The sequence below is a fragment of the Mustela erminea genome, chromosome 9, assembly GCF_009829155.1.
Source record: "Mustela erminea isolate mMusErm1 chromosome 9, mMusErm1.Pri, whole genome shotgun sequence".
Lineage (NCBI taxonomy): Eukaryota > Metazoa > Chordata > Mammalia > Carnivora > Mustelidae > Mustela > Mustela erminea.
In genome coordinates, this window is record NC_045622.1 from 10892593 (window position 1) to 10913524 (window position 20932).

General features: G+C 39.3%; 2 protein-coding genes across 2 annotated transcripts; one reads left to right on the top strand and one right to left on the bottom strand.

Moving 5' to 3' along the window:
- Positions 1-7185: 7185 nt before the first annotated feature.
- Positions 7186-7814, bottom strand: C9H11orf71 (chromosome 9 C11orf71 homolog). Its single transcript, XM_032357808.1, has one exon. It carries the CDS (start codon positions 7629-7631, stop codon positions 7236-7238), a length of 396 nt encoding a protein of 131 aa, XP_032213699.1. The 5' UTR covers positions 7632-7814; the 3' UTR covers positions 7186-7235.
- Positions 7815-7843: 29 nt separating this feature from the next.
- Positions 7844-18453, top strand: RBM7 (RNA binding motif protein 7). Its single transcript, XM_032357806.1, has 5 exons — positions 7844-8033; positions 9147-9309; positions 9926-10013; positions 13407-13497; positions 16928-18453. The coding sequence occupies exons 1-5, from the start codon at positions 7938-7940 to the stop codon at positions 17279-17281; spliced, it is 792 nt and encodes a 263-aa protein (XP_032213697.1). The 5' UTR covers positions 7844-7937; the 3' UTR covers positions 17282-18453.
- Positions 18454-20932: the final 2479 nt, after the last annotated feature.

Consider the following 20932-nt stretch of genomic DNA (forward strand, 5'->3'; position numbering starts at 1 on the left):
GCAAAAAAATTTCCATACTTGAAAATCCATTCAACTGTGCAATTGCACAGCTTCCACCTTCAATTGGAAGCAATTAATCTGCAACATAATGACATACTAAAAGGCAAATATCGAGAGAAGAATTTAACAGAATTGCATAAATGCCTTCCAAGCAGTGAATATGTTCAATCAAAACCATATACTCATGGACTGACACCAGGATTTGGCAGTACCTATGAAAAGAAAATTTCAAAGACATTTTCAAAGATGGAATATATAAAATCATGCTAAAAATCAGCATTAACAAATGAGGATTTGCTAATGATTTTGATGATAGGGAACACGAACTTTGAACTCCAGTGCAATGAAATGTTTCCCCTCCCCAGCCAAAAAGAATTCCATCTTCGCCTTAATTGTATAAGCATCACCAAAAGAATGTACTGACTATTAGATTTTGAAAATCAATACAAATTTTGTGGAAATTTTTTTGTCTTGTTATATAAATGCCTACATAATAGCCTCAGTTTTGCCCCTTGGTCTGCAAAGTCTAAGATATTTACTACCTGGGTCTTGACAGAAAAAAGTTTGCCACCTCCTGGCATTAGAAGGATTGTAAGGATTAAATAAAACAATCCTTGGGAAAGTAGTTAGTGGCAACTTGGTATACACTAAACACCCACTCTTTTTTCTTTACTCATCTATTTTGGACATAGAAGCCATTTCCACATTTTTATTTTTCTTTTAAAGATTTATTTATTTGACAGAGAGAGAGAGAGCACATGTAAGGCAGAGAGGCAGGCAGAGGGAGAGGGAGAAGCAGGTTCTCTGCTGAGCAAGGAGCCTGATGTGGGGCTCAATCCCAGGACCCTGAGATCATGACCTGAGCCGAAGGCAGACACTTAATGACTGAACCACCCAGGCGCCCCTTTTTCCACATTTTAAAATTGTGAATAGGGGCATTTTAAAGTACATAAATTTTTATGTGCATAAATATTTGTGCACATCTTGGATTAGGATTTATCTTTACATTATTTTCTTAGAGGCAGATTGATTCTAAACTGAATAAAACCTTTAAACAAAACTTACCTTGTATTACCATATTACTCTTATCTGCCCAGATAGCTAGATGATTTTAGACTGAAGGGTCTACAATTTCTGCCCTTGCCTTCTTCGAATGCTCCACTTTTGGATTTTGATTCCAAGAAGAGATAGCTTACCTGAAGTTCATTCATTCATGTAACAGGCATTCACTGAATATCTACTCTTTGGGTAATAAGTACTAGTAAATATAAAAATAAATTTAAAGGGGCACCTGGGTGGCTCAGTCAGCTTAGTGTCTGCCTTCAGCTCAGGTCATGATCCCAGGGTCCTGGGATCGAGCTCTACATCGGGCTCCCTGCTCAGCAGGGAGCCTGCCTCTCCCCCAAGCTTGTATTCTCTCTTTCAAATAAATTAATAAAGTCTTAAAAAATAAACTTAGACATGTGTTCTGCTCTCGGGGAGCTTCAATGTAGTAGAGGAGGTAAGACACGGATTATGACTCTGTCCCTGGAGGTATGTGTGAAGCTTCTCCCCAAATACATGAATGGAGGGTGAGGGAGGGGGCTCCACAGAAAAGAAAAACCAAGGAGCTGTTTGATGGAGGATAAATAGTAGCTAAACAGACAGAACATCCAATATTCACCACACTTTTCCAGCTCTTGGCATTAGTCCAGTCCATTTTTTGCTTAACCTGGTTAAAATAGGTGTGTCCTTTGTAAAGTAAAGAAACTGGACCATTCTGGAAAGATAAAAGCTTAATTGGCAGACAAAGAGACATATAATTTTTATTGATTTTTTTAATTTATTTGACAGAAAGAGCACAAGAGAGCCCAAGCAGGGGGAAGGGATGAGGGAGGAGAAGCAGACACCCCGCTGAGCAGGGAGCCTGAGATGGGTCTCAATCCCAGAACCCCGAGATCACGACCCCGGCCGAAGGCAGCTTCTTGACCAAGTGAGGCACCCAGGTGCCCCGAGATGTACAAGCAATTTGATTAAGGGGACTACGATAGGTATGGGCACAGCGGCAGGAAAAAAAGCACCTACCTGGGCATGTTATGAACAAGAATGCTGGCGATGTAGTGTGGCCAGACTATGGAAAGTCTTAGGAGGCTGTTTATGGAGTCTGCAATTTTTAAGAGTTGCATTGCTTCATTTACTCTTAGGTCTTTGGGAAGCTGAAGGCAGTATTTTCCTCCTCTGATTTAGAATTGTATCCTGAAAAAGGGCTGCCTTCAGATATTCCACTGAAGGTAACAACTAAGCAAATCATTACATGAAAAAAATATTACGTTATTAGCATACTTAAGACATAATCCCTCCTACCTGTTTTCATCAGGGGATGTGCCTAATGCTTTCCCTTAGTGATTAGGCCAGTCTTGATCCTCAGTGGCTGGGGAATCTGCAGGCGCATGCTTGCCTCCCTCCTCCCCCCCACTCGTCAAAGACAGTGACAGGTACCAGTCATCATGTAGAATAAAGATGGGATTGAATCTGATCAAACCACAAGTGAGGAAAGCAACCAATTTGCCTAATAACATTCTGGAAACTTCCCAAATTCTGCCACATTTCTATACCTGACATGGGAAGCCCAAGAAACTTCTTAGGTAAAGCAGCATATAGAATTATGTTTCTGTAGAACTGAGGCTCCTTGGGAAGAGAGATAGTATGCAAAAATTTTAAACTTATGGATGAATAAATCTATGAAACTCTGGTGAAAATGAAGTTAAACAGTTTTCTTTTTCTAAAAGAACTATCAGAACATTTAACATACATATATATATATATATATATATATATATTTTAAAGATTTTATTTATTTATTTGACAGAGATCACTAGACAGAGAGGGAGGCAGAGAGAGAGAGGGAAGCAGGCTCCCTGCCGAGCAGAGAGCCCGATGCGGGACTCGATCCCAAGACCCTGAGATCATGACCCCAGTCGAAGGCAGCAGTTTAATCCACTGAGCCACCCAGGCACCCATCAGAACATTTAACATATTATTATACATCATGACTCCCTAATAAGGTGATAAAACAGGCACCACTTGTCAAATTTATTTCTCTCTTGTCTTTTTACAAAGTAGTTTTTTATTTTTTAAAAACAAATTTATTTAAATTCAGTTTAATTAACATATACTGTATTGCTAGTTTCAGAGGTAGAATCTAGTGATTCATCAGTTGCATACAACGCGCAGTGCTCATTCCACCAAGGGCCCTCCTTGATGCTCCTCACCCCGTGACCCCACCCTCCCACCACGCTCCCTCCCAGCAACCCTGTTTGTTTCCTGTAAGAAATAGCTTCTATTTCTAGTGGAGGTTTTGTGGAGTAGACTATGGGGAACACTGAAGTAGTAACTGTGCGATCAGAGATATGCTTTAGGCTCATCGGTCTGGAGACTATATACATTTAGGATGAAGAAGGGAGACAGAGGCAAAGAAAATAGGTTAAATATCCAGGTAAATAAAATCCAGGTGATGAAAGTGAATGTAGAAACATCCCTGTGAAGATAAAATGGACAGGACTATGAATGAGCATAGGTAATAAGGACAAGAAATTGGTGGTATGAAGTCATAGGTGTTCAGGCATACATTTGGTTGATAGGAAAATGAGAGTACTTTTCATGGAAATCAGTAGACAAAGCTGTACTTTAGGGACATATGGGTAGATTCACTAAACGAATGAAAGAAAACCAATTTAGCTCACAAGGTAGCCGAGCCTCTGACCATCAGAGGTTCATTTACTCATCCTTCCTATAGGATTTTCCTCCCTCTTTTCCTTCCCGTCCAAGTTACCCCTCTTAGAGGTAAGGCTTATTGGATACTGAGGGAAAGTCTCCATGGCCTCTTTTTTCTATACTCCTAATGCGCATTCTTTTTAAGAGTTTTAGTGTTGATGAATAGAGGAAGTAAATATTCTAATAGGTCTCCACTTCAACATATGCTAGTCCGTTACTTAGTATGATATGGTAAGTAAGAGACAATAAAAAACAAACAGGAATTTACAATGTCTTTAAAAAAAAAACTGATATTAAGTATTGACTTTTTTGGACTATTTTTTGTATTACCCTTAGAAAATGCATCTGTTTTAGAATGACAACATGCTATACTTAACTGCTGATATTAAACAAAAATTTGTTTTGTACACTAACATTTTTAATGACATGGGTTGCTCTTGGGAAAACTTTGTCCCTGCTTCAAGCTAATTTCATTGACAGAGGTTTATGTTGGTTCTTGCTTCCATGATAACGGTCTTTGTAAAGAACACACTGTTACTTGAACATTAGCACAGATGCTAACAATAAGGGAAATTTAGATATTCATTGGCTCAGATTTAAAATGATGGAACATTTATGTGAACAAGCGTCTCCTCCTGTCAAACAAGGCACAATAAACCACAGTATTTTCTTTCTTCCCTTCTTGCACATGTACACTATTAGTCAATCAAAACCCCACTCCTGAAAATCTCACATCTAAACAAACAGAAATGAAGTCATTCCCTTTGGGTCTTCCTTTTCTCACATGCACTTTTTTTTTTCCGTAAGATTTTATTTATTTATTTGACAGGCAGAGATCACAAGTAGGCAGAAAGGCAGGCAGAGAGGGGAAAGCAGGCTCCCTGCTGAGCAGAGAGCCCGATGCGGGGCTCTATCCCAGAACCCTGAGATCATGACCTGAGCCAAAGGCAGAGGCTTTAACCCACTGAGCCACACAGGTGCTCCTCTCACGTACACTTTTATGCCAGACTTTTGTTTCTTGCTTACAAATCTCAGCCTTTCCCTGAAGCTAGGAAATACGTTTTAAAGGCATATTTAATGCTGTATCATCTCCAAGGGTTAGATGGCCTGAACAGCCTCTAGTTATGCCTGTTGCCTCAGCAGAGTTAATAGCACCCTCTCTCACCCTCGAGTGTTCTGGTTTGTACAGGAAACATGGTCATCCTGTATATCATACCTCATTTTCCTCTTCTCATCCCGTTCTCCACTTCCAATTTTAACAAGTTTAATTTTTAAGGCACAGAATTATAGGTTAAATGGGGGAAGATCTAATTAGACCTCTAACCCGATTTCATACTTGGTAGTATTCAGCCTCCCTCTGAATTTTTTGGCTGAACGTTATCATACCTTATGAGGTGTTATTTTTCACTATTAGGCATCTCTAACTTTTATGAAAATACTTCTTACCTTCAGCCTTAATTTTATTATCCTTCCCAGTCTGAAACTCAACATGTAGATGTGGGATTCCTTTGTCAATGGCAGGTTTTTATAACACCCAGTCTAAGGCATCCATTGTGCATTATGCATTAACCTTTTAGATATATAGAAGAGTATTAGATATATACTATCCTTGGGAGAATTGAGAAAATATTTACTCAAATAACTTTTTGTATGACATGGTTCAAATGAAACTAGATTTCAAGGCTGCAAGGCTCTATCATTGACTAGCTGTATGACCTTGGAAAGTTTACTTCATCTCTTTGTCCCTCGGTTTCTGGGCAATAAAATGAAGTATGACCTCTGTCTTATGGGCCATTGTGAGAATTCAATGACATATATAAAGCTCCACCAAAGCAGAGACATTATTGATCTTGCTCGACACTATTCCAACTGCTTAATACAGGTCCTATCAGGCACAGAATAAGTTCTCAGTAAATATCTGAGTAAATAATGAATAAAAGCCTCTATGACATTGCCTTATGCCTAGCACTCAGTAAAACATAGTTGTGTCCTTTCAACCATTTTTCCCATGATCTGATTTCCAGATCACTCACCATATTAATCACTCTCTTATGGAAATTCTCTGATTTACCAACATTCCTCTTCAGATGTGGTTCTAACAATTCAATACTGTGTGGCGTGTGGTAACTCTGCTTTATCTGATCATAATTAGACACAAGAGTCCACTGGGAAAAAACTAGTCTACCTGCTTACACAGAATTGGCACTTTAAAAATCCACTAATTTTCTCCCAATACCATCCTGTAAACTTTAGGAAATATATGGTTAAGAGAATAAAAATATCAGAAAATAAGGAGTGATCAGCCAGGTAAGAGAAGAAGCAGGACAGTCCATTACGGAAAGCCATTGCAACCAATGCTACTGTTATCACGGTACCTAATGAAAGGGTGTGGTGATTTCCTATTTATTAGCCTACCTACAACACTCCTTGTCTGTAGTTTATCTACAGTGCTCACCACTGGGAAGATCTTTAAATAGTTTAACTGTTGAATGAGTAAAAATCAAGTTTTAGGAAGACGCTACAGTGTATTGATGAACAGCTTCCTAACAGGAGAGTGTGAGCCTAAATTATCCTTGTATTTCAGGACAACAGACTCAGATTAAGGAAACCGGGACTGAATGCTAGTAATAAAATGACAAACAGAAATGTAAAAACTCATTGGGAGACTTTGGCATAAAAAAAAAAAAAAAAAAGAAATGAAACTGGTTTAACCATGTGAAGAAACAGCAAATTTTAGGTTTGGTTTTTAGTACGACTGAGATTGGAGTTTGTTAGGTATTCATGAAGAAAAAGTGGACGGAGATGTTAAAGAGTTAAAGACAAAATAACAGGGGCGCCTGGGTGGCTCAGGCCATGATCCCAAAGTCCTGGGATCGAGCCCCGCCTTGGACTCTCTGCTCAGCAGGGAGCCTGCTTCCTCCTCTCTCTCTGCCTGCCTCTCTGCCTGCTTGTGATCTCTCGTCTGTCAAATAAATAAAATCTTAAAAAAAAAAATGACAGAATAAGCCTTGGGCCCTATGGAAAAAGAAACACTTCCTTTTCACCAACTAAAGTAAGTGTAATGGCAACAGTCTGGGGTAGAGAGGTAGGCAGTCTAGCCTATCTTACTGGCTTACAAGTCTCAAAGTGAGAGAATCTGCCAGGGTGGGAGAAAAGATTTGTGGGAAGCAGAGGAATTGGGGTCCGTTGTCGGGATGGAGTGCACCAGGCGTGAAAAAATGCTGACCTCTGGGAAGGGTGGTTCAATTTTATAACTTAAGCGCCAAGTCCCTTCTACCCCCTTCCTGATCTAACCACTCTGGCCGCCTCAAACCCTGGGAATTCGGAAGGTCAAGGCTCCTCCGAAGGAGGCCGTTTTCGCAGCCCCCCCGACGTGTTTTACATGACAATGAGCATACATCCCCCCTGAAAATAAGACTGCCGAGGCGCCAAGGATGTTAGAGAGGCCTTGTTTACGAGCGAACCGAGGGGCCGGGGAGGTGTTAGGCCGAGAGGCGGGCTGCGATCACACTTCCAATGGCAACCAGCCGCTGCTGCAGCAAGCTCCTCAGGAGATCCAGCTTCACCCCGGGGGCCGGGTACGGCGAGAATCTGGCCTGGCGGCTCCGGTTCCGCCCGTCGGGTTCCCTTCCTTTTATCAAGCGGGTCGGGCTCCGGCCGCCCGCGCTCGCCCGCCGGCTCTCGGTTCGAACGCTCGGCCGCACGGCCTGCCGAGGAGCGAGTCCTGGAAGAACATCGTCGGGCCTGGCGACGAGGAAGCTGTCTCCGGAGACCATCGCCAGCTCTAAGGCCGACGAGCTGAGGGCGCCGAGGGACGCGCGGTAGGCCCGCCGGGTCCTTTGATCGCCGGCGGACAGGGACACGTTGTTCAGCGCCATCTTCAAACACTGCCCGCAATGTCTGTTACGTCCCTTGGTCAAGGTGGGCCCTTCGCGGCTCCACAGATCACTCTCTACATGTTAGGCCATAACTACAGCCGCGGCCGACCGAAGAACCGCCTCTCACCGGTGCGCTCCTCGCGAGCATGCGCAACGCGACCGCGCACGGCGACGCGGGGCGGCGCGAGCGAGATTGACGTTTACGTCCGTGACGCCGCGGAGGAGAGGACGTGGGGTTTCCGAGCGTGCGCAGTGAGTGCGACGGTGACGACCCTTCGGCCTTTTTAGGGAGGGGGCTCCGCTGAGATGGGGGCGGCGGCAGCGGAAGCGGATCGTACCCTCTTTGTCGGCAACCTTGAAACTAAAGTGACCGAGGAGCTCCTTTTCGAGCTTTTCCACCAGGTCAGCGGCCGAGAGCGGGCTTTTCCTTTCGCTGTGCGGCTCCCGTAGGGCTCGGCCCGACGGCCGTGCCCACCTTCCTGGGGAAAGCGGGGCTCTGGGTCGGGACGCCCGACGGGTGGGCCGCTTGGGGCTGGAGGTCCATCGGGAAAGCGAGGCTCTTGCTGGGTGTCGCTTGAAGGGAAGAACCCTAGTCAGTTCGCTCCAGGTTGGTGGGGGCTTCCTCAGTGAAGCGTTCCCGAGGTAAAGATTCAGGGATCCTAAGGGGCACAGTATGTGTGGGTTCTTCGTGGAGCCGGACTTTTTCCTATCCCTTTGCTCGTCTTCGGTTTATCTGGCTAATTAGATTTCAGTTGCTTGGTCAGTGTATGTTTTCCACTTACGGGTTTTTTTTTTAATTAATTGAAACATTAAGATTTTTAAAGTACACTAAATACTCCGCAGAAAAGCAGGCTTGTAGTGTTTCGGTATTCACGTCTGCATTGAAATATGTTAAAGATTCAGAGTATCTGGTTCTCTCCAGTTCTAGTCTCTAACAACTGGTAATACTTGGTTAGTCAGTACAAAAGTGAATTTTTAGTACAAGGAAGCCACTTTCTCTAGCTATTGATAAACGTTACCCCGAGTGGGAAAGTGATGGATGTTGGTCACCTTGTTAAAAAGTCATAAAGCATCATGAAACGTAACTGAGTAACTGTTTCCAGTTCCTTATGGGCTTCCTTCCCCCAAATAAATTAATCAGGTGTTGAGTCGTATGACAGAATCTTTAACTGAGGTGGAAATCCCTGTTTGTCCATTTTTTAGATTTTTCTTGGTTATGTTTCTGTTGTTGTTGTTGTTGTTTTTAATTAATTTTTTACTATTCATTAACATATAATATGTTATTAGCCTCAGGGGTACAGGTCTGTGAATCGCCAGGTTTACACACTCCACAGCACTCACCATAGCACATACCTTCCCCAATGTCCAACATTTCTGTTGTTTTTAAACGTCGTAAAATTTGAGTATTTCCTTGAAATTGCCTCATTTAAATTCCGAAGACTTTTTTTTCTTCTTCTTCTTCTTCTTCTTCTTCTTCTTCTTCTTCTTTTTTTTTTTTTTTTGTCTTGTTTGTAGGCGGGGCCGGTAGTAAAAGTGAAAATTCCAAAAGATAAGGATGGTAAACCAAAACAGTTTGCATTTGTGAATTTCAAACATGAAGTGTCTGTTCCTTATGCGATGAATCTACTTAATGGAATCAAACTTTTCGGGAGGCCCATCAAAATTCAATTTAGATCAGGTAACTGTTCAGTGTTATTGTTTGGGGAGAGGTTTTCTTTTCTGCTTTGTTCGTTTTTAATTTTATTCAGTTTTAAAGAGCTTCTTGTTGGATGAAAATACCTTAAGCTTTGTGGATAGTAAGCTTTACATATCCCAGTTTAGTACTGATAACGTCGACAATACGGATTTTGAAAGTCGTCATTTTAAAATTAAGTTTGGGTTACCGAAAAGAGCATAAACTTTGTTTTTAGAAAGACTTGGGTTTGGGTTCGTGCTCTGAAAGGAGCGAGGATTGTTTTTTTAAAATACTTTTCCTGACTGCTTTGTGATTGGCATTTACAAATTTTGATTCTGGGTGATGTGAGGATGAAACTTCCCATGTATCCAGTTAAAATTTAGTGTGGGCATCAGAATATTATGGCCAGATTGGATGTTTGTACGTTACATAGTACTTATTTGGAACCCTCTGTTTTGGACACTTAAAATTTTCACTCTGATGAAACTATGAAGCGGTCTTCTGAAATTTGAGCTTTTCTCTTGTAGCTTCTGTCTACCATTTGACATAATTTAGGGGAGGGATAAAATTTAACTTGAGTTTTCTATCAAGGATAATTTCTCAAATTACTTCATTTTAGGAAGTAGCCATGCCTCACAGGATGTCAGTTTGTCATATCCCCAGCATCATGTTGGAAACTCAAGCCCCACCTCTACATCTCCTAGCAGGTAACATTTTGGACCTATTAAAATCATTTATTGGAAATTTTTTTTAGGTATTATCTCAAAACATACTGAGGGATTTGTTTCCTTTTTTAAGCTCCCACCTCTTTATTTTTCTGCTGTATTATTCATATTTTGGATTATAAATAGATATCTATATAAGGGGACTATAAACTTATATAGTACCTCTAAAATTGATACATATGTACCTATAATTAGGTTCATTTATGAAGATGTATACCCACAGCCACATATTTAATATGTAACTGAAAATTTCCCAGAACATTACTATCTCTACTCTCAGTTTACTCTATTTTCTATTTTACTTTCTTTTAAAAATTCAAATTAGTTTTCACCACTGATTGGTTTTTATTTGCATTTTAAAAATAGCTATCAGTAAACAGACTAGTGGACTAAGAGTTTATAGAGTTGAATTCTAGGTCTGCCTCTCCGATTGTGGAATTTTGAAGTAGTCTCATTTCTCTGGTCTTGTCTTCCCATTTGTAAGGAAAAGCTGAATTGAATGCTCTCCAGAGTCTCTTCTAGCTACTGAGGGTTAGAAAAGGTACCACATTTATACTAAATAATTTTATTTGCTTTGGGAAGTGCGATCTTTTACCAGAGACGTTTTTTTCTTGGTTTATCAGTGGAGCTATTTATCAGTTATAATGGGCTTCATTCAAGAAAGAAATATCTGTCCTGTGTCAGGTTCTTCACCGAGTCGTTTGCATTTATGGTCTTGTTTCTCACAGCGCTCTTAGGAGGTAGGGATTATTGTTAGTTCTGCCTCGCCTGTGAAGAAAGTGAGGATTGGATATTAACTTGCTTGAGTTTGAATTGCTTGTGAGCAGTGGGCTGGGACAGAAACCCAGGCATTGTGACTGAGCCCCAGCCACTGTGATAGGCTGCCTACTGAAGGTGTAAAGTCTGCAGGAAGACACATGGATTTTGTGACTACCTTTAATAAGTTCTGTAAAGAGAGCATAGAATGTGGTTGTAGAAAGGATATAAATGAATGAGGAACTAAAAGAGGCCAATGTATCTAGATCATAATGAAGGAAAAATAGAGTAGTAGGTCATGTTGGTGAAGTAGAATGGGGGTGTGTTTTTTTTATTTTTTTGGATTTTATTTATTTATTTGACAGAGAGATCACAAGTAGGCAGAGAGAGGAAGGGAAGCAGGCTTCCTGCCGAGCAGAGAGCCTGATGCATGGCTCGATCCCAGGACCCTGGGATCATGACCTGAGCCAAAGGCAGAGGCTTTAACCCACTGAGCCACCCAGGTGCCCCGGGTCTTTTTTTTTTTTTTAAGTTTTTTTATTTTTTATTAATTTATAATGTATTATTAGCCCCAGGGGTACAGGTCTGTGAATTGCCAGGTTTATACACTTCACAGCACTCACCATAGCACATACCCTCCCCAGTGTCCATCACCAAACCACCCTCTCCCAAACCCCTCCCCCCAGCAACCCTCAGTTTGTTTTGTGAGATTAAGAGTCTCTTAATGTTTGTCTCCCTCCCAGTCCCATTTTGTTTCATTTTTTCCTTCCTTACTCCCCAAACCCCCATGTTGCCTCTCAAATTTCTCGTATCAGGGAGATCATATGATAATTGTTTCTCTCGATGGACTTCTTTCGCTCAGCATAATACCCTCTAGTTCCATCCACGTCGTTGCAAAAGGCAAGATTTCATTTCTTTTGATGGCTGCATAGTATTTCATTGTATGTATGTATATATGTATACATATGTATACACACATACATACACACACACACCCACATCTTTATCCATTCATCTGTTGATGGACATCTAGACTGAAAGAGGGTCTTTCTTATAGGCCATAGTTACAATTTGGGAATTTTCTCCTAAAAACAGAAGAAAGACACCAAAATGTTTTCAGTAGGATAGTAATAGGAACACGTTTATATTTTAACAAGTTGTTTGCTGTGGGAGAATGGATTGGAGGGGACAAGGCTGAAAATAGACCAGTTGAGAAGCTATTGGTAGCAGAGTATTGGTATTAGTAGCAAGGAAGTTATTAGGGTGAGGTTGTGGGTTTGGATAAGGGTGGTGCCAAGAGCTGCAGTGAAGTGGCTTTGGTATGAGAAGATAACTGGCAAGTAAAATTGCAAGAAAGAATAGTGTAAGAAGGGTATCCTCTTAGCATCCTTTCTTGCCAACTGAAATTGTGTTTAAATGCTTCTCAGCACATTTGGAACTTGAAGCATTTCCAACCCCCTTTTTTTTTTTGGAAATTTTTTTTTTCTTTTCTTTTCAGGGTAACATCCGACCACTTTTGTAGACTCTTCAAAGATATCTCAGGTGGAAGAAAAAAGTTTACCTCACTGAGAATTTCTTTGGAAAAATATATGGAAGTAAATAAGTTGTTTTTAGTTTAAGGTTAGAGTGCCCATCATTTTTGTAAAGAAATTTATACTTTTACCCCTTTAATATATACAGGTCTAACCTGATTTAAGAAAACCCAAAATGAAAAGATCTAAACTATGAGACAAATCAGTTAGTGATTTGATTCTAAGTATTATAAAATTTAAGGCATTTGATAAAGTGGCTTTCTGCAGAGCAAGCTACTTTTTTAGGAATTGAGGAATAAGGTATAATTTCTTAAAACTAATATCTAGTTTATGTTAAAGAACTCTTCATTCCTTGCTCCCCCAGACCTGTTCTTCCTCCCTATCACAGTAAATATGTAATTGCTCAAGGCCCAAATCTAGATTTTATCCTTTATTTTTCTTTTCCCCCTCATCTGTCATATCTAGTAGAACAAATCTTTTCATCTCAGTTTTCAACCTAGGCCTCTGCACTAGCCCTGGGATTGATGGTTTTTTTTTTTTTTTTTGTCTGTGAAGGGCCATATAGTTAATGTTTCAGACTTTGCAGGCCCAGCCACTGTAATAGGCTGCCTAGTGAAGGTGTAAAGTCTACAGGAAGACAAATGTGTGTTGTGTTGTCCGTTTGGGGTCAGGGTGGGGAGGTTGCAGGTCCTTGTAACATTACATAGATAAAATAGACACAGGAGTGTTAAAGAAATGGGATTTGGACCACAGGCTATATAGCTTGCTCCCCCCGTGATAATTCTTCCCTCAGCTGCAATGTTTAGCTTCCAAGTAATCTTGTTGCTCCATTTTTACTTCAAATGTGCCTCCTTTTTAGAAAGACAATCCCTGACCAGCCGAGCTAAAACAGAACATCAATTATTATATCACTGTTACAAGGTGAAGTTGTTTTACTATCTGAATCCTTCCTCTTATCCATGAGAGCAAATAGATATGTGGTCTTTCTTGTTCATTCCTACCTTTGACACGGTCTTGCTCATGATTGGTATATCGTAAGTATTTGTTAAATGGATGATTATATGTTGGTTTTTTTTACTCTTCACAGATATGAAAGGAGTGTGGATAGCATGAGTCCATCAGTACAGATAATTCAGAGATCTTTCTCTTCTCCAGAAAATTTTCAGAGACAAGCAGTGGTAGGTTGATTTTCTTCTTTTCTCTTCTTTTCTTTTCTTCTCTACTTTTTTTTAAAAAAATATTTCATTTATTCATTTGAGAGAGAGAGAGAGAATATAAGGAGGGGCAAGGGCAGAGGGAGAAGGAGAAGCACAGACTCCCTGCTGAGTTGGGAGCCCAATGTGGTGCTTGATCCCAGGACCTGGAGATCGTGACCTGAGCTGAAAGCAGATGCTTAACCAACTGAGCCACCCAGGTGCCCCTTCTTTCCTTTCCCTTTCCTCTTCTTTTTCTTAATAAAGTAGTAATTCCTTTTATTTAAAAAAAACTAGCACACACCCACAGACACAAAACTAGCACATATCTTTGTTTTACTCTTTACTTACAGGTACAAACTGTTCTCTTAGTAGCCATGAAAAATACCAAGCAGTTTTCTACAAATAGAGTAATTTCTAAGATATTACCTAAAATGTTAGTTTCATGAGGAGTAAATTATCAAATTCTTGAGTTTAAAACAAATTAGACCTTGATTAGCATCTACTCGTGCTAGAATTGGGGTTACTCAAATGTCTAGACTAAGCCTTTAAGTAGCTTACACATACACACACTCTCATACTCACACACACACAAATGAAACCCCTAGAAAAATAAAAATAGTTACAATGTATTGATTATGTAATATGTGTCAGGCAGTATCACCCAAAAGTGTTACATATTAATACATATTCTTTAGGGTAACTGAGATATATCCTATTGTAATACATAGGAAAATTAAGGGTGAGGAAGGTCATAAATTAGCAAGTAGCAGGAATGAGATTACAATTGTAGCCTGCTAAAATTTGAAACCATGTTTTGAAGTGCTACCCAGAAAATTTAATGAGGAAGAGCAACACAATAAAAATAATTAAAGTAGAAAACCCAGAAAATCATGATTAAGTTACTGAATAAAATATCACATTTCAAAAATAAAATAGATTTGATCACTGTTTAGTGCAACAGACTGTGATGTACACTTGCAAATACAGTTTAGTTTATGAAGTTTTGAAAATTGTCAGAGGTCTTTCATCTTAAAAAGACAAAAGCAGAAGTTCATAATTGCTTTTACCAGTAATTTGTGGACCTGGAGTGTTTTAAACTCAGCTTCTCAAAAATAGTCACATTTGATATATTGAATGCTTGCTGAAACATTCATTCTTTCAACATGCAGTCTAGATTTTTACCAGCCTATTAACATCTACGAACTTTCATCTCTCTCACGGCTGAAAAATAAAATTTATGCCTCATTTACTTTCCACTACAAATAAACTAAAATGTACTTCTTGAGACATGCATTTTTGGCCTAAATGTGACTTATAACTGAAGTTAAATAATGTTTCTAGAGGTTGCGCAGAAATAAAACTCAGACATCTTCAACTTGAACTTCTAAAACCCCCCAAAACTTAGAATGTTCAAAGAGGGGTGCCTGGGTGGCTCACTTGGTTAAGCATCTGACTTTTAATTTCAGCTCAGATCAGGATCTCCGGGTCATGAGATCAAGCCCCATGTTCGGCTCTGCACTCAGTGGGGAGTCTGCATGAGATTCTCTCTCTCCTGCCCTGTCCTTACTGGCACATGTGTGCACTCACACATGCATGTTTGCTCGGCTCATGCTCTCTTTCTCTAAAATAAATGTTTAAAGAATTGTTTAGGGGCGCCTGGGTGGCTCAGTGGGTTAAAGCCTCTGCCTTCGGCTTGGATTCTGGTCTTAGGGTCCTGGGATCGAGCCATGCATCAGGCTTTCTGCTCGGCGGAGAGCCTGCTTCCCCCCCCGCCTGCCTCTCTGCTTACTTGTGATCTCTCTCTGTCAAATAAATAAGTAAAATCTTTAACAAAAAAAAAATGTTCAAATGATTCTTGGGTAATTTCCTAAGTTTTAGTTAGACTAGCGTGATCTCCGTAGGTTGATCACCCATTTTGATTTTCACTGAGCTGAAGAACATATTTAACAGATTGAAGATAAGTAGAACAACTGCATTTCACATTTGTATTTTTCTTGAGCCGTTATGGAGGGTTGTATGTGTGTGTTTCAGGGAATGGAGATGTATTCCCTGATATTCTTGGAAGCTGTGCTCAAAGGCTTCTTACAATATATTGTCCTTAATGCTTAAAAACAGTACTTAAATACATTGATTGGAGTCTTTGACCAGTTTCCTGTTGATTTCCATTTTTTTTTTTGCAATAATGAGACTGTGTGACTAGGCTTAAAATCTTTGGTGTGTTTTACGATTCCATCTTTGTCTCCAGTCTTTCAGTTTTTTTCATTTTGTCATGAAGTCCTTTATTTTTTTCTTTTTCTTGAGTTCATTTCTTCTTTTCTCTTTGCCCAAATCACAGTGTTGGCTTGTGACCCCTCAACCTTTTGCAGGTCTGCAAAATATAAATATAAGTAAAGTAAACTTGAGGAACCAATATAAAGGGATGTCAACTTCTATGTACATACCACATATTGTGGTGTAGGCTTTTAAAAAAAAAAAAAAAAATCGCTGGCTAATACTTACCGTGGGCAGAATTTGGGGACCACTGGTCTGGTCAGTTTGTACTTGTCTCCATTTTCTTCTTGCTAGCCCATCTCACACACTGTTTCTAAATGAATGTTAATAACCCTGTTTTGCTTATCTTCCTGGTAATTTGATTTTCCCTCGTTTGCAAGATAAAGTCTGAATTCCCTAGCCTAGTTATGAGGCACTGCCATCATCTGGGGCCAGTAAAGCTTTCCAGCCTAACTGTCCATTATTCACTGCATATGAGATCTCTAATCAGTCAGAATTCTTGCTATTCTACAAACTCAATTTTCTTCGTGCAATTTCCCTTCCTTGGTATACTTCCCCCTTAAAATACTCAATCCATACTTTATTATTATTTTTTAATTTTATTTATTTATTTGACAGACCGAGATTACAAGTAGGCAGAGAGGCAGTCGGAGAGAGGAAGCAGGCTCCCTGCTGAGCAGAGAGCCCGATGTGGGGCTCGATCCCAGGACCCTGGGATCACGACCTGAGCCGAAGGCAGAGGCTTTAACCCACTGAGCCACCCAGGCGCCCCTCCATCCATACTTTAATCCTTAGATAATATGCCACCTTCATGAAGCCTTTCCTAATGATCCTGAGCTCTTGGCTCTTTATATGTCCACCAGACAGTGATTCACATTATAATCATTTGTATGGCCTCTTCTAAGTTGTATTCTTGAGGGCAAGGAGTAGTTAGGTACAGATATCATGCAGGTATACATTGGAGCAAACAAAGCCATCATGTGTTTTTTTACTTCAAGTTCTGTTTAACCTAAGATCCTTCTGGGCAGGAATAATTTTGCTTTCCCATCATTGCCTGTTTGGTTCACTGTGGCCAAGTATATATATTGCTTTGATACTTAGAAATACTTGGCAGTTAACATTTCTTTTTCTCTTCTCTTAGATGAACAATGTTCTGAGACAGATGTCCTATGGTGGGAAATTTGGTTCTCCACATCTGGATCCATCAGGATTTTCCCCATCACATAGTCACAGTTTTAATCAGTCTTCAAGCTCCCAGTGGCGCCAAGATACGCCATCATCACAGCGTAAAGTCAGACAGAATTCTCATCCTTACATACCGGATAGACATCATAGCCGTGAACAGCGATACACTGATCATGGGTCTGACCATCATTACCGAGGAAACAGGGATGACTACTTCTATGAAGATAGGAATCCTGATGGCTGGAGCCATGACTATGATAACAGAAGAGACAGTAGTCGAGATGGAAAATGGCGTTCATCTCGACATTAACAAGTACTAAAAGGACGATGTTATAGGGTCATTCTAGGTCCCTTTGGCTAAATTGACCTGGAAATGTTTTGTTAAACTGTACAGAGCAGCTTTACAAGTTGCCACGTTTCTTTATAAAATTTTTAAAACCTATAGCTACAGTCTAATACAGAAATAAGAGTTGTGGTTCCCGTTTTATTACATTTTAGTAACCTTTCACCTCAGGGTTTTATGAAGAGGAAAGGGTTTTTTGCAAAAGAAAGTGCCACAATTCCTAATCATTTTAGATAAATGAGGAAGGGATGTATTATATGGGTTGGTTGTATTATAAAGCAAATATTTTAATTATCTGTTAATCTTTTTGTATTGCAAGAAGTTTCTTGTTAGTCAGATTTTGGTGTGTATAATAGAAAACATTCAAGTTCTGATAGTCTGAATTGACTAGCAGTATTTTGTTAAATGAGAAAATGTAATTACAGTGATTCATTTTACTACCATTTTACATAGAAAGCATATTGGTAAAGTTTGGGGATAAATCATTTGACTTCGTAAGAGAATTTTTAGTGTAAGTTCTGTGACATGATCTTTTGAGTTTTACTCTAATTAAACATAAAATTGTAAATTTATACATGCTATCTCATTCTAAAATTTTAGAATTTGCTCATTAAATCAAGTTTGATGTATAACTGAAGTCACTCAGGAAGTTAAATATTTCTAAATGTATTTTTTTACATTAAAATACAGTGTTAATATAACGCCCCCTTTTCAGGAAGAACACAAATTAAATGCATAGTCAGATAAAAATGGTGAAATGTTTTACTGAAAGTATGCTTTTTTGGGGGAAAAAAAAAAAAAGTTCCTGAAGCCTTTAAGAGCTGCCTCTGTCACTCAAATTTTAAAAATTTTAACATTTTCAAAGTGCCCAGGACATGTTATAAGGATATGCTTTATTATGGAGATTGTACAGCTTGCTTTTTTGTTTGCACATTTGAAAGAATTTAGTCTTAAACATTTTCTGATTTAAAAATTTTAAAAATCTTGTTTAGCAGAACTGTTGTGTATCAAGATGCTGTTTCCCCTTTGTTGTAGAACTTGTTTATAAAAATGTTATTCCTTGAAAATTTTTGATCCTTTTTAGTATTAACCACAGCATTTGTACTCTGTTGCTTTTTAATATATTGAAAACATAAAAAGGAGTGTGCCTTATTTTTTTTGACATCACTAACTTTGAAGACACTGTATACAACATTAGCAGGATGCTTCAGTTCAGTGATTGCCTAATGTTAAGAACGTCTGTTCTTAGAGCACCCTGAAATACTCCTTTTGTACATATAGAACTTAATGTTTTACAATCAGATCTTCAGTGACATGATTATAGAGCATTATGAACTGTTACCCTCCTTGAGAGTTCACATACTCTCAGGTCTTGTAAATAAAATGCATGGAGTTTTAGGTAAATGGAGCCATTTACTCAACCTAGAGAGTGTTAGGATCAAAAATTTCTCTTTGCGGGGCGCCTGGGTGGCTCAGTGGGTTAAGCCGCTGCCTTCGGCTCAGGTCATGATCTCAGGGTCCTGGGATCGAGTCCCGTATCGGGCTCTCTGCTTGGCAGGGAGCCTGCTTCCCTCTCTCTCTCTCTCTCTGCCTGCCTCTCCATCTACTTGTGATTTCTCCCTGTCAAATAAATAAATAAAATCTTAAAAAAAAAAAAAAATTTCTCTTTGCTTTAGCATTTTAATAGAAGGATTTGTTTCAAATGAGCTTATTCTCAGGTATTTTACCTTTATGAATATTCAGTAGCTTTTACAGAGATTCACAAAGATTAGTTCTGGTTTATTGTAGTTTATCTGTGAGTCAGATCTTTTCATATTGATTCATAGGTAATCCTGCTTCAGAATGATCCCTTTATGTTTTAATGACTTGGGTCGCACCCCTTTTGAGGTTCCAGTGAATCTTTGTCACTTCAACCTCAGCCAGTTGAGGGTAATCAAACTAATAAATCTCCTGTGTAAGAGGATCAAACAAGACAGCCTCAACAAACTGAGTATGTTAGATGATTCATGCGAGTTTGGGAGCTGCAGTAGAAAGGAGTGGTTTTTGTGGGAGCAGTTTCTCCCCAGATGTTCACGAGCAACTGTTCTTACAATGTTCTGTAGAATAAGTAATTAAGTGTTTTGGTAAATGTTGGGGACTATAACTTTGGGTGGCTTTCTTTAGTGACAACACCATAAAGCTGCTGACAAGTACTGCAGTAAAGAAATCCTTAGGCTTAACCGTAGTATTTTCCAAACTTACTTGACCCTTATTTGACCCTTTTGTACCTAATACATATTAAGGTACTAAAGACTTCCAAAGAATCTGACTCAACCCTTCTCCATCCAATCAACCAACATTTTTTATACTACTTTGTAATCATGCCATGTAGGTCCATATTCCTCACACCAGTTGCCATGATCCGAGAAGGAGTATCCTCAATAGGATTATTCCAACAGCATCCAGTGTGCCAGTTTATGTATTACAATAGTACCCTGTGTTTCTCTTGTCATAGCCTTATACTGTGTTACAATTTTCTTTTTATCTGTATCTCTTTAGGTAACTCCATGAAGGCAGAGAGCTATCTTACCACTGAATTCTCAGTATCCAGTGCCTGGCACTACAGTAATACTTGGTAAATTTTTGATGAATAAATGAACATATGTCAAATAATTGAATAAAAAAGGGAGGCTTCAGCATAGTAGTGTTTTTGTAATCAGTTCCCTAATCCTGAACCATCGTTGTGTCCTGTTATAAATATATTATGCCTTTAATATACTCTAGAATTCTATCTTTCAAAAATGTTAAGATTTAGATAAGATTTTCTTTTAAAAATTGTTTATTAGTTTGGTTTGGGAATTATAGTTCTGCTAGTTTTATGGAATGAGTTGGTAAGCTTATCTTTTTCTATGCCCTGGTGAGAAAATTGAATAATATAGGAATTGTGTTAATTTAAGACTTGAACTCCTAAAACAGTCTTAGAAGTAAATGATTTTCCCCCACCCCATTTTCCTTTATTAACCATGGGGGAAACTGTTTGTTTCCTCCTTTCTCAGAAATCAATTTGAATAATTTCTACCTTTCTAAAAAAAAAAAAAATCAACCATTATCTTTCCAAATTAATTGATAGACAGTTGTACATGGTATTTCTTACAATTTTTGTTAAACACTTCCTCCAGTTAGAGTCCAGTTTTAGTTCCTGATCTATTTTACTTTCCCTCCTACAACCTGGTCAGACTTATTAGAGGCTGTGCTGTTACACAGTTTACATAGTTTACATTTATATATATATAAAAGCCCCTCACTGCATTTTTTCTTTCTTTCTTTTTTTTTTTTTTAAGATTTATATATTTGTTTGACAGAGAGAGAGAGCAGGGGGAGGGGCAGGCAGAGGGAGAGCCCAGCAGGGGCTTGATCCCAGGACCCTGGGATCATGACCTGAGCTAAAGGCAGACACTTAACTGATGGAGCCAAGCAGGTGCCCTGTTTTTGTTTTTGAAACATTCTCTTTTAAAGATATTTAAATAAAAATCATAGATATTATTCCAATACTTACCATTTCTGGAGCTCTTTGTTCCTCTGTGTGCATCCGTTTATCCGTCTGCTACTCTACCTGAAGTGTTCTGGATATCTCTTACA

Excerpts from the sequence above, each read along its gene's own strand:
- C9H11orf71 (XM_032357808.1), bottom strand. The coding sequence starts at position 7,631 with ATGGCGCTGAACAACGTGTCCCTGTCCGCCGGCGATCAAAGGACCCGG.
- RBM7 (XM_032357806.1), top strand. The coding sequence starts at position 7,938 with ATGGGGGCGGCGGCAGCGGAAGCGGATCGTACCCTCTTTGTCGGCAAC. Across the intron at positions 9,310-9,925 it reads CAAAATTCAATTTAGATCAG|GAAGTAGCCATGCCTCACAG; the intron begins GTAACTGTTCAG and ends ACTTCATTTTAG. Across the intron at positions 10,014-13,406 it reads ACCTCTACATCTCCTAGCAG|ATATGAAAGGAGTGTGGATA; the intron begins GTAACATTTTGG and ends TACTCTTCACAG.